This window comes from Enhydra lutris, unplaced genomic scaffold, assembly GCF_002288905.1.
Source record: "Enhydra lutris kenyoni isolate GAN:26980312 unplaced genomic scaffold, ASM228890v2 scaffoldscaffold15, whole genome shotgun sequence".
NCBI classification, from domain to species: domain Eukaryota; kingdom Metazoa; phylum Chordata; class Mammalia; order Carnivora; family Mustelidae; genus Enhydra; species Enhydra lutris.
In genome coordinates, this window is record NW_019154099.1 from 53,439,565 (window position 1) to 53,454,152 (window position 14,588).

The 14,588-nt window shown below is 38.7% G+C and overlaps 1 protein-coding gene across 3 annotated transcripts in view; it reads right to left on the bottom strand.

Annotated features, from left to right (window-relative positions):
* LOC111147028 (sodium leak channel, non-selective) overlaps positions 1-13,821 on the bottom strand; it is a 291,306-nt gene extending 277,485 nt beyond the window's left edge. For 2 of the 3 annotated variants that reach the window (XM_022502881.1, XM_022502880.1), the window contains exons 1-2: positions 13,681-13,788; positions 9,944-10,126 (exon numbers count right to left, since the gene is read on the bottom strand). In XM_022502881.1, the coding sequence (XP_022358589.1) occupies positions 9,944-10,126; positions 13,681-13,788 (291 nt within the window). Of the gene's footprint in view, positions 1-9,943; positions 10,127-13,680 lie in introns of all 3 variants that reach the window. The other variant, XM_022502882.1, reaches the window with a different exon arrangement.
* Between the last annotated feature and the right edge of the window lie 767 nt (positions 13,822-14,588).

Genomic DNA, 14,588 nt, shown 5'->3' on the forward strand with positions numbered 1-14,588 from the left:
TTATATTTGCAAAAATATTTGCCCCCAAATCACTATGTATCTAGAAGAACCACCGTAATGAATCTGCGTGTGTTAGTGGAAACATGGAAACTGCCCATAAATCTGGCAAGAAGGTACAGTGTGCAACGCATGTCTAGCTCTGTTGTTCTTCTGAGCTGAATCTTGTATTACAAGACCCAAGTGTCAAGTGCATCACCATCTTCCTTTTCCCTATCTTCCCTGAGGTTAGCTCTTTGCAGGACCTAAGACAGGAGTCTACCAACTCAGGTCATCTGATCTTATTTCATTAATTTTAAGACATACCACCCCCCACTCTGACACAGTTTAACTCTTCTAAATTTCGTTTGTACCTTGTAATCAACGCATCAATTACAATCTTAAACCTTATGATCCAAGTGTAATTAGTAGCACTTTTTCTGTACTGTAAACCGATGCCTCGCCTGACCACTGATGACCTCACAGATTCAATCCAACATGGTAGATAATCCTCTCACATATTTTATCTTTGTTTTTTACATAAGAGCACATGCTCCCACTTTTGTTTGGTGCGTGCAAAACACCCGCTCCTGAACTCAGGAAATACAAATAATTGAGTGATAGGTGTTTAAATGCTGTTCATTATACAGAAATGCACAGGTGGATTGCTACCTAGTGTTAGTGATCTAGTGATCCAATCAATATTTGCTGAATGATCAAAAGCAAACTTGGAAACTGTACTTGGGTTTGAGAATATAACTCTCCCTTATATTTTTAATTATAGTTTTTATCTTCAGTATCTCAAAATTTTAGCATCTTAAATTCATATTTATACGTAGTTTAATATATTAGGCAAAATACTAGGTCAATAAAATTTGTGGGCAATACCAGAAAGCTACAGCTGCAGTACTTTCTTCTTGAAAAATAAAATTTCTGGGTTTGGTTTGTTGTAGATACGTCTATAAACTAGGTATTATTAGATCACCGTACCTTAAGCATTTGGTCTGAATTTCAGGTGTGCCATACATTGTTAAAACAAGCGAGGTATAATTTTAGAGCATTCAATACAATGATGATCTTTTTTTTTTTTTGCTCTATAAACATCTCATATGGATTAATACAGTTTATGCATGGAAAACGCTCCTTCAAAAATAAAACACCCACTTTCCCCAAATCTCTGACATACATGTATATCGATGCACACATAGTCTTCCAACAGAAGTCATATGACAGACTGCTGTTACTTCATCACTAAATCGGACTGTTCCTCAGAAATACTGCATGGAAATCAGTACATATAATATGATTTCCACCAAACTGTTTGTACAGCTCTGTTACAAACAATGTGAAATCTTATTAAGAAAAGTATAACCTAATGATTAAAATAGAACACAATATGCACATATATATTCATAATGATCCTAGATGTGTGTGGGAAAAACACAAGCATAAGTCCTACAAGTGAACAAACACAGCACATATTTGCAAATTTTCTGGGTAAAGACACTAAAAAATTGAGTGAGAGGTAACTGTCATACTATTAGAAAATGAATTAACGTAGAAAAAGTATGGAAATATTTTATGAAAAAATAAGCTTTTTGGAAGACAGGTGCTTAATAAAAGTTTAAAAAACTATATATAGTAGGGTTAGTGATGAGAGCATAGTAATTCAAAGTTGAGTAACATGAGGTCCTTTAAAAAAATGATCATCTGGGAGTGCCTGGGTGGCTCAGTGGGTTAAAGCCTCTGCCTTTAGCTCAGGTATAATCCCAGGGTCCTGGGATCGAGCCCCGCATCGGGATCTCTGCTCAGTGGGGAGCCTGCTGCCCTTACTCTCTCTGCCTGCCTCTCTGCCTACTTGTGATCTCTGTCTGTCAAATGAATAAATAAAACCTTAAAAAAAAATGATCATACAGCCCCTGTGGGGACTGATGCATTTTATTATGGAGTAACTTAAATACCTACATTTTTCTCATGCAATGGTAAACCAAAACAAATTCATAAATACAAAATTGTGGAGTCAATAAAATTTAAACGAACAATACAATGTACTGTAACAAATGATATCTTGCTAAAACTAAGCCTTTATGAAAAGCTTAAGATTTCTTTCCAGTTTTAGTATATAATCCAAATTTTAAATTTTATCTATTTAAGGTGTACAACTTATTTGTTGACATATGTTTTCAATTCAATAACAAAAACAAACAACCTAACTTTAAAAGGACAATGGACCTGAATAGACATTTCTGTAAGAAAGACATATGGATGGCTGACAGGTACATGAAACGGTGCTCGACTTCACTAACAATTAGAAAAATGAAAATCAAAACCACAACAAGATGCCACTTCACACATGTTAGGATTTATCAAAAAGACAAGAGATAACAAGTGTTGGGGAGGATGTGGAGAAAAGGGAGGTTCTTAAAAAAAAAGGGAGGTTCTTAAAAAAAAATAAGAATATATCTGTCTTATAATCCAGAAATCCCACTTCTATGTACATATCTAAAGGAAAGTAAGTTAAGTTTTAAATACCAGAATGTAATCTCAAACCCAACATAAACTCTTTGGTCTGTGAATGTCATAACCTGCATTTCTGCAGAAATGTATGTTACCGAAATGAGAATAAAAGTCATGACTTTTTGCCGTGGGGACCTCAAGGGTGAGAACTCAGTGAGATGACAAATTTAAAGCTTGGTTCAGGATAATTAGACTTCCTATTTAACTATGTTTACCCAAATCTCACATAGCATTTAAACACTGAACACCAGTTTTAATGAGATCTGAGGCTCTAATGATTACTTCCAGATAATGTTAGCAAGTCAGTATTACAAAAATCTGTAGTATATTTGTGTTTAATCCAAGCATTCCTAAATGAAAAACAGACTGTATTTGATGTTCATTTTCAGTTTTCAATTCTTACAGACTAAAGATTAAAGCAACACTTTTAGTCTTAGTCAACAGCTCATCATCCAAATACTGACGGAAGTCAGAAAATACTGGGCATGACTCACTAGAAAGGTTTCAAAAACAGCCTGGTCATAAATCCAATATTTTCTTATCTAATGATTGCTCTGACTTTTAATATCTGAACCATTAAAACCTCTGTTCATTCGGTGCTCGGTTCACTTGGCATGGATATATTAAGTCTACCTCTGTTCTTCTTATCATTAGACTGTGACATCGCAATGTCTACTATCACCTTCATGATGTGAAATCCAAGTCTTCGTTTATTAAACAACTTCAGAAACAAAACTTTTATTTTAGGAAATGTCATGCTTCTGTTCCTTCAAGTTGGAATCTCAAAGAAATCAACACATGGTGTTTTAATCCCAAAGAATGTTCGGAGATTGCATTGCCTGAATGACCAACATACATGAGCGCCAGGATCATCCAAGGCCCTCTGGGGAATCACAGAATTCAAAACAGGGCTAGGCTGTACTGGGAGAGAAGTTACAGTGGCATAAAGGATGCCTCTACCACCCTCACATGACCACCTTTCCCTAAAGTTGGCCTCCTGGTTTAGTGATCAATTTTGGGCACCACAACATATCTAAACCTACTGCTCAGAATATCTGACCTAGCGACTCTGTGAAAGACCCAGGTGATCTTCAAATCACCCTGAAATCCACTGGCTGAGGCATGGCAGGTACCCCCCACTCCCATAAGCCAACAACTTTTCCTAAGGGGTTGGGGATCCCATTTTACAGTCATATTATATAGACCCATGCTTATTGTACCCACAATGGGCTCTTGGTGATTCTCTGAGCTTACTGGTTTCTTAGTAAATGCATTAAGATTGCTGTGGCTTTGATGGTTCGTTTCAAGTTCAATTCCTACACTGAACTGAATTTCTCTTTAGTATTTCTACCCCAATTTTCTGTGAGTTGCCACAAACTTCAGAAAGCTTTTTTTAAAGCTTCTTAAAATATCTGATAATAGCAAGCCTCTGGCTGGTCCAGTGGCTAGCCGAAGCTAATTCTGTAGGTAGTTCAACAGTATGTCCCCCAAATCCATGCCCACTCAGAACCTCAAAATGTGACCTTATATGGAAATAATGTCCTTCAAAAGTGTAATTAGTTAAGATGAGGTCATACTGAATTAGGGTGAGCCCTAAATCCAATGACTAGTGTCCTTAAAAGAAAAGGAAAGGACACAGAGGCACGTGGAAGGAAGAAGTTCCCATGAAGACAGGAGCAAAGATTGGAGCAACACAGCTATGAGCTAAGGAATGTCAGAAACCACCCAGCGCCTCCCAGAGTGAGGAAGAGCAAGGAGGGGGTTTCCCCTAGAATCTTCAGAAAGATCATCGCCCTGCTAACATTCTGGTTTTGGACTTGTGGTCTCCAGAATGGTGAGACAACGAATTTCTGTTGTTTTAAGGTACCAAGTTCATTGTCGTTAGTTATGTAATAAGCAGGAAACTAATACAAATTCCAAAATACTTGTGAGCTCTTTTGAGTTTATTTTGTAAAGGCTCCTATGACAAGGAAATCAGAAGAGAGAACTCAGGCAATAACAAACCCTCTGAGAGCCGCGCTTGGGGAATTAATAAAGTATATCTGTAGACAAGCTTCCAGCCTCAGTCCTGTCCTTTATCTCTTCATTATCAGACCCATCAAACTGCACCCCCACCCCCCAGGACTTCTCCTCCAGATCCTAATGTAACCTGGCCAATAAGATATTCACTTTCAAAACTGCGAACACTGACTTCTGAGGACAAAGGGAGAACCTGGGCAACGTTCACAGTGTCAGAGGCGGTGGTGTGTGGACCTGAGCTGAGGTCATTGCTGCCCCAGGTGCAGAGCTCCCTGGAGTATACTTTCTAAGCTTGATCTCCCAAGGCCTGAACCACTCACTATGCCCAGGAGACTTCCCACCACCTTCTTTGGGGAAAAAAAAAAAAAAAGACAGCTAGAATTTGTTTCTTTCGCCAGACACAAAGTATATACTAAATAAACTATGTAGAGGTTGAGCGATTAACTTCAATCTGGGTAAGATCATGATGGTAGTTTTTTTGAATCTCCCAAATTTCTTAAGAAAACAAAACAGTGAGATAGCACAGAAAAACATATCCATGGACATAGTCTCGAATAAAACTGACAATGTATTCCAAAATAAAGACCAAACTATTGACAATATCAACACCTACTCAAGACCTCAGCTTGGGAAGGTTGTAGAGGAAAGTCATGCAGGGAAGTTCTGGCTGATCTGAGAATTTCACAGCACCAAAAACTAGTAATCAATACTAGCAAAACACTTAGTGGAAGCCTCAGACAGTGACCCTGAGAATAAAGGGCAAAATTCTTCAAAAGGTAACAAAACAGTCTATCATTGGCAGGTAAATGTGAAACAAAAGAACTAAACAGTAACAAAGACAAAATGCCCACCAAGGGGCTGGGCAAAGATCAGAGGTGACAGAACATCCTAATCTCTCGAGTGGATCCCATAAAAATCCCTTTCCGGGAGAACAGAGACCCAAGCTAGAGAAAAACTCCTGGAGTAGAATCCGAATAGGCTAGGGCAGGGACAGGAGGGACAAAGGATAACACGGATTAGATAAGAGGACCAGCAGTTCAGAGCTCACACCTGGGATGGGAGCTGCACAGAGAAGCTATATATTTTATATTTTATGGTAAAACAGGGGAAGGAACCCTCAAACTGATAATATATGGAAGCTACTCTACCCATTAAGCAGGAGAAACTCAGATTTCAAATGAGCAATGGCAAGAAAGGTAACAGAACAAAAGGATTATGATCAAGTCCTTATGAATATATTATAATTGTATTTATAAATATATATATTATAATATCAAGTCCATATACATATATAAATGAACCAAATAATGTACACAACACACAAATAATGTATAATACATGCAAAAAATAATCATACAAAGCAGATAAAGACTGTAGTAGACTATAACTAAGTGATCAAAAGAAATTAAGAAAAATAGATGCTACAAAAGTACAAAATTGGAAAAAAGGAACAACGGAAATGATGTCGAAACAATAGGAGACTATGAAAAAAGACAGAAAAGCATTCAAGAAATAATCAGAATTAGAAAGAAATGAAAAAAAATCATTTCAGAAAGAGAAGTAAACTTAAAGGAACACAAGATTGAATAGACAGCATAGGGAGTACAATAAGGGAATAGAATATAGGAAAGATTAAAAATAGGGGGGAAAAAAAGAAAAAAACACACATAAGGAAAATGATGGAAATAAATGACCAAAACATGATCTGGTGTAACTAGGATATGAAAAGAAATCCTGAAGACAGAATGGAATAAAACAAATATCGTATGACATGCCTATGTCCTTAATGGTCAACAAAAGACATATTCTCATAGATCTACTGAGTTCAATAATAAAGGGAAAGACTCTCAGTATTTAAGAGAAAGATCCAATCACAAAGAAGGAAAAAACATTCTCACAGCCACATTTATACCAGAAGCAATGAAGTAACATGTTTAAGAATCTTGAGAAATGAAAATGTGAAACACCGTCAAAAATCTGGAAACAGACCAAAAAAGTAAACCAAAAAAGCAAAAAAAGAAAGAAAAAAAAGAAAAGTAAAAGCAAAAATTAATGAGTTCAAATGAATTAACAAGCCAGTTCTTTTTAAAAATCAACAAGATAAGTAAACAAATTGGCTAATCTAAAACAAAATGAGGGGAGCCTGGGTGGCTTAGTCAGTTAAGTGTTTGCCTTTGGCTTAGATCATGATCTTAGGGTCCTGGGATTGAGCTTGTCCCTCTCACTCTGCCCCATCACCCGTTCCCCCCATCATGCTCTCTCTCTCTCAAATAAATGAATACAATCTTAAAAAAAAAAATGCAACAAAACAAAACAAACAAATAATACTAGCCAACCCAAGCAAAATAAATTCTAATCTAAAAAAAATTCAAAATTTGGAAGAAGTATAAATCAAACAGAGAAAATTAAAATTACTGAATGCAATCTTCTGTTAATAAATTCAACAAATTAAACAGTCGATAATTTCCTAAAAAAGTATACATCACCAAACAGAACCCATAGGCCAAGCAAGTCTGAACAGAACAATTTCCATAGAAGAAACAGAAATAGAAAGGAATCCCACCAAAAAAAGTACTAGAACTAGATGGTTTCATAGGAGATTTGTACCAAATTCTTTTTTTAAAGATTTTATTTATTTATTTGACAGAGAGAGATCACAAGTAGACAAAGAGGCAGAGAGGGAAGCAGGCTCCCTACTGAGCAAAGAGCCTGATGCGGGACTCGATCCCAGGACCCTGAGATCATGACCTGAGCTGAAGGCAGCGGCTTAACCCACTGAGCCACCCAGGCGCCCTGTACCAAAAGTTTTAAAGATTATTCAGACTATTTTAGAGCATAGCACTGTACACACGTACATGGAAAATCTAATATCAAAACCTGAAAAAGATTAGACAAAGTTAAAACAATGAAAATAATAACAAATATCATCAAATAGTATATTAAACTAGAATAAAACTGTGTCGTGACCCCCCTCAGTTTTTTCCAGGAATGTAAGGATAGTTCAATATTAGGAAATCTACTCTATTCCAAGAGCTAAAAAGAAAAATAATCATTCAACAAAACTTAAAAGCTATTCATGATACAATAGTCAAAAATTGGAATTAATGTTTGTTATCTTAGCCTACTTCAAACCCTAATCCTTCAGATTATTTAATGAGGAAACATGAGAGATGGTCTAAATAAGCCTGGGGTTAAACAAAGCTGTTCACTGCCTCTCATACTATTTAAAATTGAGCTGACCCAATAAATGAGCAAGAAAGAGAGAGACATCTGAAATGGAAATAAAAAGACAAATAAAAAGATAAAAGAATTAATGGGAAAACTACTAAAAACAGTACAAGAATTTATTAAATTTAGTAAAGTAGCAAGAAATAATATTAGCACATAAAAATCAATAGCCTTCATTTAAAAGAATAACAGCAAGTTAGAACACTTTATAGAAGACCCCATAGTGACAGCGAAAAGATGAAATAACATAACAAAGCACAAAAATAACAAAAAATGTGCAAAATGTATGTAAGGAGAAGTGTAAAACATTCCTGTGAGACACAAGAGTGGACTTGATAAGATGGAAAGAGCTTCTGATCCGGAACAGGAAGTGTGCGTGGCCTGAATAGTCATGAGCAAAGATAATCATGAAAGAGGAAAAGTAAATGTAATTTACATCACCTAGAGCTCATATTCCCAACACGAAGAGTACCCAAACCTTGAATGAAAAATAATAACTTGAAAATGGCCTTTGTATACAGTTGTGCTCAAATCAACCTCACTCTCAAAAGGGAAATTCAAACTAAAACTACACTGAGTTACCATTTTTCACCCAACAGATTGGCAACGGTCCAGAAGTTCTACAAACCATTTTGTGGCTACTGCTTGGGGAAAGAGGCACCTGTGTACATCGCTGGTCAAAGTCAAAATGGTTCAGGGAATATGGAGTATATAGAAACTAAAAATGGAACCATCAGGAAGCAATTAGTCATATCTAGAATGTAGAATGTTCTACAAGACTCATTTTCCCAATGGATCGATGACAAGAAATTCTTTTTTTTCTTTCTTTTTTTTTGCAGGATATGTGGGGTTGAGAATTAAGGGGCATAAAGAGACTTAAATGAGATTTAAAAATATAACAAATATATTTCTTAAAGCTCATTTGAGTCCTGATTGAAAGAAGCTAACTTATTATAATAGGAAATGTTTGAGACAATTTGGAAAATACGTCTATGACTTGGGTATTAGCATACATTAAGAAATTGTTAATTTTGCTAGACGCAATAATGGCATGATGGTTATGTTAAAAAGAAAGTGTCTCAGTCAGTAATGCATGAGCCGTTACTTCTGAAATGACCTGGTTTCTGAGACTTGCTTAAAAATGAAAAGAACTGGCCAAATATTGATAACTGTTGATACTGAGTTATAGGAATTCATGACAACTATAATCTCTACTTTTGAGTAAACTTAAAATTTCCCATAATAAAAAGGTTTTCAAAAGGTTAAAAATGAAAAAAAAAAGTAATGTGCTAACTGTGACCCTTCTGTTTTAAGGATGATACACATTGAATTATGCATAGAGAGATGCACTGACCCTAAGTAATTTCATGTTATGCATCATCTCATTAGAATCTTGAAGTCCTAGTACAAAATAAGGCCCTTTTCCACCAAAATTATGTAACTGGAGATGCTGATATAGCCAGTAAAGGAAGAGCTAGGATTTGAGTCAAATCTGTCATTTGCAGACTTTTACTGTCCCTTCTGCTATTTCCTTATACCACTGGCTCCCTAAATAGTATAATTTCAAATACTTCACAGAGAAAGTGTCGTCTACCTATTTTTATCCTCTGTGTGCAGGTTAGGAATACACAGAAGATATCCTTTGACAGAACTTTTCTTCCTTTGCTTTTTCTTTCTTTTCCTTTTTCTTTCATTTATTTCTTGTCTCCCAATTGGTTCCACTGACATGCCATGCCTTCCTTTTCCTATACTCCTGCCTTCCACCTCATGCTCTTTCTTTTTACTCCTTTGTACCTTCAGGACAGTTCAGGTTAATGACATCCCGGAGAGTCGTCACACTGTAACTTCATCAGGTAACATTTATTCCACATCCTGTAAAGCCACAGGTGCCACGCCTGGACTCGTCCCTGTGCCAAGCCACAGGTTTCCCCGGGAGGTGGCATAATCCACCCTATCCTGGCCATGAAGCCTACAGGCCGACTCTCTCTCTCCTTCCTGGATATCCCAAGGCTTTGTGTCTTACACAATTTATTTCACTTTTTAAATATTCGTACGCATCATATTTTCACCAGTCTCTGGAGTTATGCCCTATTTTAAAAAACTACAGGATGGATAAAGAGACGTTTTGTTTGATGGAAATTAATCTGAAAATACTATTCAACTAACTTAGATTTTCAAAGCATTTTGGTGTTAGAACACTCACCTTGACAATACCCCGGATGTGCATTTTTGCTATCATCTCTGCCGTGTAGAGAAACATCAGCAGAGTATCCAGAGTGAAAGTCACATACTGCAGAGGAGGGTAGTGCTCGAACGTCATGGGCGTGTTCATACAGACGGAAATGACGCTGATGATGGCACAGATGCGCAGCAAAGAGTGAACCCACTGCAAAAGAGGGTCAGAGTTCTCATTTGACACCACAAAATGAGGCCTTAACCTTGCGTTATAAACCACACTATTTGGAAAATACAATCTCGAGATTAAAATATTTCACTGGCATGGAGAAGAGAGAGTAGGAAACTCATGTCTGTTAAGTGCATACAATGTGCTAAATATTTTCCCACATTTTACATCATTTAATTCTGAAAGCAGCCTAATTTCCACATGCACACATGAAGGCAGAAAGGTTAAGAGACTTTTCCATGCTCCCACAGTTAATGAGAGCCAAGGGCTCGTGTGAACCTGAGCAGGTTACTTCAGTGCCTCTGACCTTCCCAAGGCATTGGGCCACAATATAAGAAGATTCTGATCCCATTAAAACATGGGTCAGCTGCAATTGCACTACTGGGTATTTATCCCAAAGATACAGATGTAGTGAAAATAAGGGCCATCTGTACCCCAATGTTTATAGCAGCAATGGCCACGGTCGACAAACTGTGGAAAGAACCAAGATGCCCTTCAACGGACGAATGGATAAGGAAGATGTGGTCCATATACACTATGGAGTATTATGCCTCCATCAGAAAGGATGAATACCCAACTTTTGTAGCAACATAGACAGGACTGGAACAGATTATGCTGAGTGAAATAAGTCAAGCAGAGAGAGTCAGTTATCATATGGTTTCACTTATTTGTGGAGCATAACAAATAGCATGGAGGACAGGGGGAGTTAGAGAGGAGAAGGGAGTTGAGGGAAATTGGAAGGGGAGGTGAACCATGAGAGACTATGGACTCTGAAAAACAACCTGAGGGTCTTGAAGGGGTGGGGGGTGGGAGGTTGGGGGAACCAGGTGGTGGGTATTAGAGAGGCCACGGATTGCATGGAGCACTGGGTGTGGTGCAAAAACAATGAATGCTGTTACGCTGAGAAGAAAAAAAAAACATGGGTCAGTACTTTACTCATACAGAAATGTCATGTGCCATTACTTTTATACTTTTTATGTATTATGAGCACCTAGAATTATATTTTACTTACCGTAACTTCCCTGGTCGTTAGAAGAGTGGTCTATCCTCCTGGATTGCCAACATTTTAAAAAAATGACTTGACACGTAACATTTCCCATGTGTCCGGTTATCTTTCCATTTATATCTTGTATCTTGTATTTATATTCTTGTATAAAAAATATATTTCGAAATCTGACCTCATCCTACATTTGCAATATGGACTAACTATTTTAGAGAATGTTTTGTACAATTTTAGCCCTGGGAGCTTTCCCAAAATTCCGAAAAGTAAGTTTCTGTGCAATTCTAGGAATGCACATGCTGTTCAAAGATTTTCCTCAACTTCAGCATAAAGAGTAGAAATAATAGATAAACATGTATATGCACGTGTATGTGCATATACTTGTGTATACGTGTAAGAAATAAGATCACTCACATACAGTATTTTATTATAAAAACAAACACCTAGACTTATAATATTAATATTATATAATATAATATTAATTATAATAATTATAATATTCCTTGCATCTGATGCTACCCCCACACACTTAATCTTACGAGTTAATTAATTAGTACACAATACTTAACATAACGGAAATGTGTTATTTATTGATGATGCTGGATATATCTGCAGTCATGTTAATCCTTTAATATTAGACTCCCCTCCCCTCACCCCAAAAAAGATGCTGTGGTTTCATGGTGGATGTCTTCTCGGCTGTGCAAACTAGCATGGACCCATGATGAAAAATCGAAAAAACTGTCAGAATTCTGAAGGAGACTCAGACACTTGTAGGCTGGTGAGTGGGTTATAACATTAATCTGACAGTTATAATATTTGCATGAAGACATAATGCCATGTATTCTATATCACGGAAGTCACTGATGACTCAATTCATTTTAAGGGTTAATGTACTTTTCATGCAGTTTGGAAACCCTTCAATAAATATCAGTGTGTGAATTTAGCCCCATCTGGATCTCCAACACAAAGGATCTAATTACACAAAAGAGCTTCAAAAGATGGGTTCTTCCACAATGAATCTATTTTGAATTTAAAGAAAGTATCCTAATTAAGCATTAATCATTTTAGTTAGTGCTTCCAAGGCTATATCTATAATGCTACCTTCCTCAGAGCTTCTCAGAAAGGCTTATATGTGGCGGACACTAAGAAAAAAGTTAGTGAATGCTTATTCTCCATCCTGTTCAATTCTCTAGCCATGAATGGCAGACCTCCTATGCGTAAGAAATTCTGTGGGGCTCTGGGGCCACAAAAATGTTAAGCACGTTTCTGACTCATCACTACTTAGCAGTCTGGTAGGCATAACATACACATACTTACATGCAATATACGTTTTTAGTTACATACAATGGTAAAATAGGATAAGCGGAAAGAGAAGAGGTTCATTCTGTGTGTGGTGGAGAGGGTCAAATGAGGAAGCCTTCAGACGCCCACAGGGGTGGGCTGACATCTGAGCCAGCCCTTAATGGGTCAGGAGGACTTGACTCATCAGAGGCTGGGGAAGGCCTCCGGGCAGGAAAACAGTGTGAACTGGCTGGACATCTCGGAAGAACAGGGAGACCCTGGTGAGGCTCCAGGTGCCAGTGTGTGCAGATCCAGGAAAGAACCATTGCTGGCAGTGAGAGCCAGACTAGAAAAAGTCCTCCCTGCACAGCGAACCCATTTTAATGAGCAATGTAGGGAAGAGAGATGTTGCAATGACTACAAAGGGAAAGGCAATGTGAACAGAAGGGGAAAGGCAGGAAGAAATCTGAGCCTGCTGGACATGTGGTCAGGAGGGCAGATGAGCTGGAGAAGCCTGGAGAGGGCAGGGAGACCGGGCAGATGACTTGTGTCCTGGTCAAGGGAAAGACAACCAGTGCGCGGGGAACAGTTCATTCCCTTACTTCGGCCTCTGCTGGGAGTCCGGTCCTGAAGGGGAGCCTGCTCTCTGTGGTTGGGCTGAGCTTGCAAGACCCATGACCATGCCCTTCCTCCTTCTGGCTGCTACACTATCTACCCCAGTGACACTGTTCTAGATGTTCCCCCCATGTTCTCCTTGGCTTCATTAGGCAGAGAAGGTGACGCAATTCTCCAGAGACACTACCCACTATCTCATTAACCTTTCCTTTGAGTCAACCAACACTTGCCACTCTGAAGGCGACCTCTAATTCCAAACATCTGATGATCCCCTCATGTGTTCATGCGTGCTGAGAACTCATGGAATTATGATAGAAGAGATGACTCATGTGGGACTCAAGCTTTGACTTGGACTGAGAAGGAGCAGTATCAGTGTACGGCGTGACTCTGGGAACCGCGAGCAGGGAGGAGGAAAGGAGGGAACAGACCACCTAGCAGACCTGCCTGTGTGCATGACCCCCCGCGGCACCTCTTTATTTCATCTGAATGATTCTCCACTTCCAGACTTCGAGACTCATCCATATTCTACTGCACCTCAAACAGCCATTTCAAAGCCAAAGTTACGTGATTTTTGAATTATATGAATCCAATTTCCTTTATATCAGCACGCGCTTCTCTGTTCTTCCAAAAAGGAACTTACTGGCTTGTTAATCCAGAGTATGTCAGCGTTGTCTGACAAAGATTCATCGGGACCGAAGTCCGTCACCGGCTGGGCCTCCACCCGGGAGCTCTGCTTCCGTTTGAGCATGCTGAAGTTAGCTGGGGGGAGCCAGTACAAGACTGCAGTCTGGAAGCACACAGACAGTTCCGTTAGTCACCGAAACCATCTCCACCCCGACCGCCTCAAAAACGGAGCCCCCCGTGTATGCAAATGCTTTCGTTAATTAGACACACATTCTACTGTATGGTGGAGTATATGCAATACGTGCAAAAAGAAATTTTAAAAGGGTAAGATAAAAATATCATTCCAAGCTTGGTTTTTTTCCCCCTCAACCCAATAGATCACCCTGTGCATTTCATGAACAGGTTGCATCACTGTGCATTTCATGAACAGGTTGCCCGCCCGTTCGGATGGCGCTAGTCTAGATTAACTGGGGTCGAATTGCCTTCTCAGATATACATATTAGCAGGAGGTTTTTGGAGGCCGAGAGCTGTCTCCGCTTAGAGTCGGTCTGTGCCAGAGCACAGGTGACCAGTCCAGATGAAATACTCAGATCTTCCCCAGGATTTTCCCTGGACTTAATTTAACATGACATCTACAACCATCAACTTCCAATGATAGTTTCTGAGTTCCCAATTTTGTCCCTGACATTGAGGACGGGGGGGCAGAAAGAATGGGGCAGAACCTCCTCTAAATGATTTTTTTTTTTTTCTTTTGCAAATGCCGGGACTGCATCAGCTCTTCCAGGCACCTTGAAGTAAATCCAAATCATACCGGAGGGAGACCAGATGTCCGCTTGCCAGGTACATACATTTCCCCAATTCTGAGTCATCCACATCTTGCCATAAGTGTCACTTCTGTCTAGCCACTGCCACTACCTCCCACAG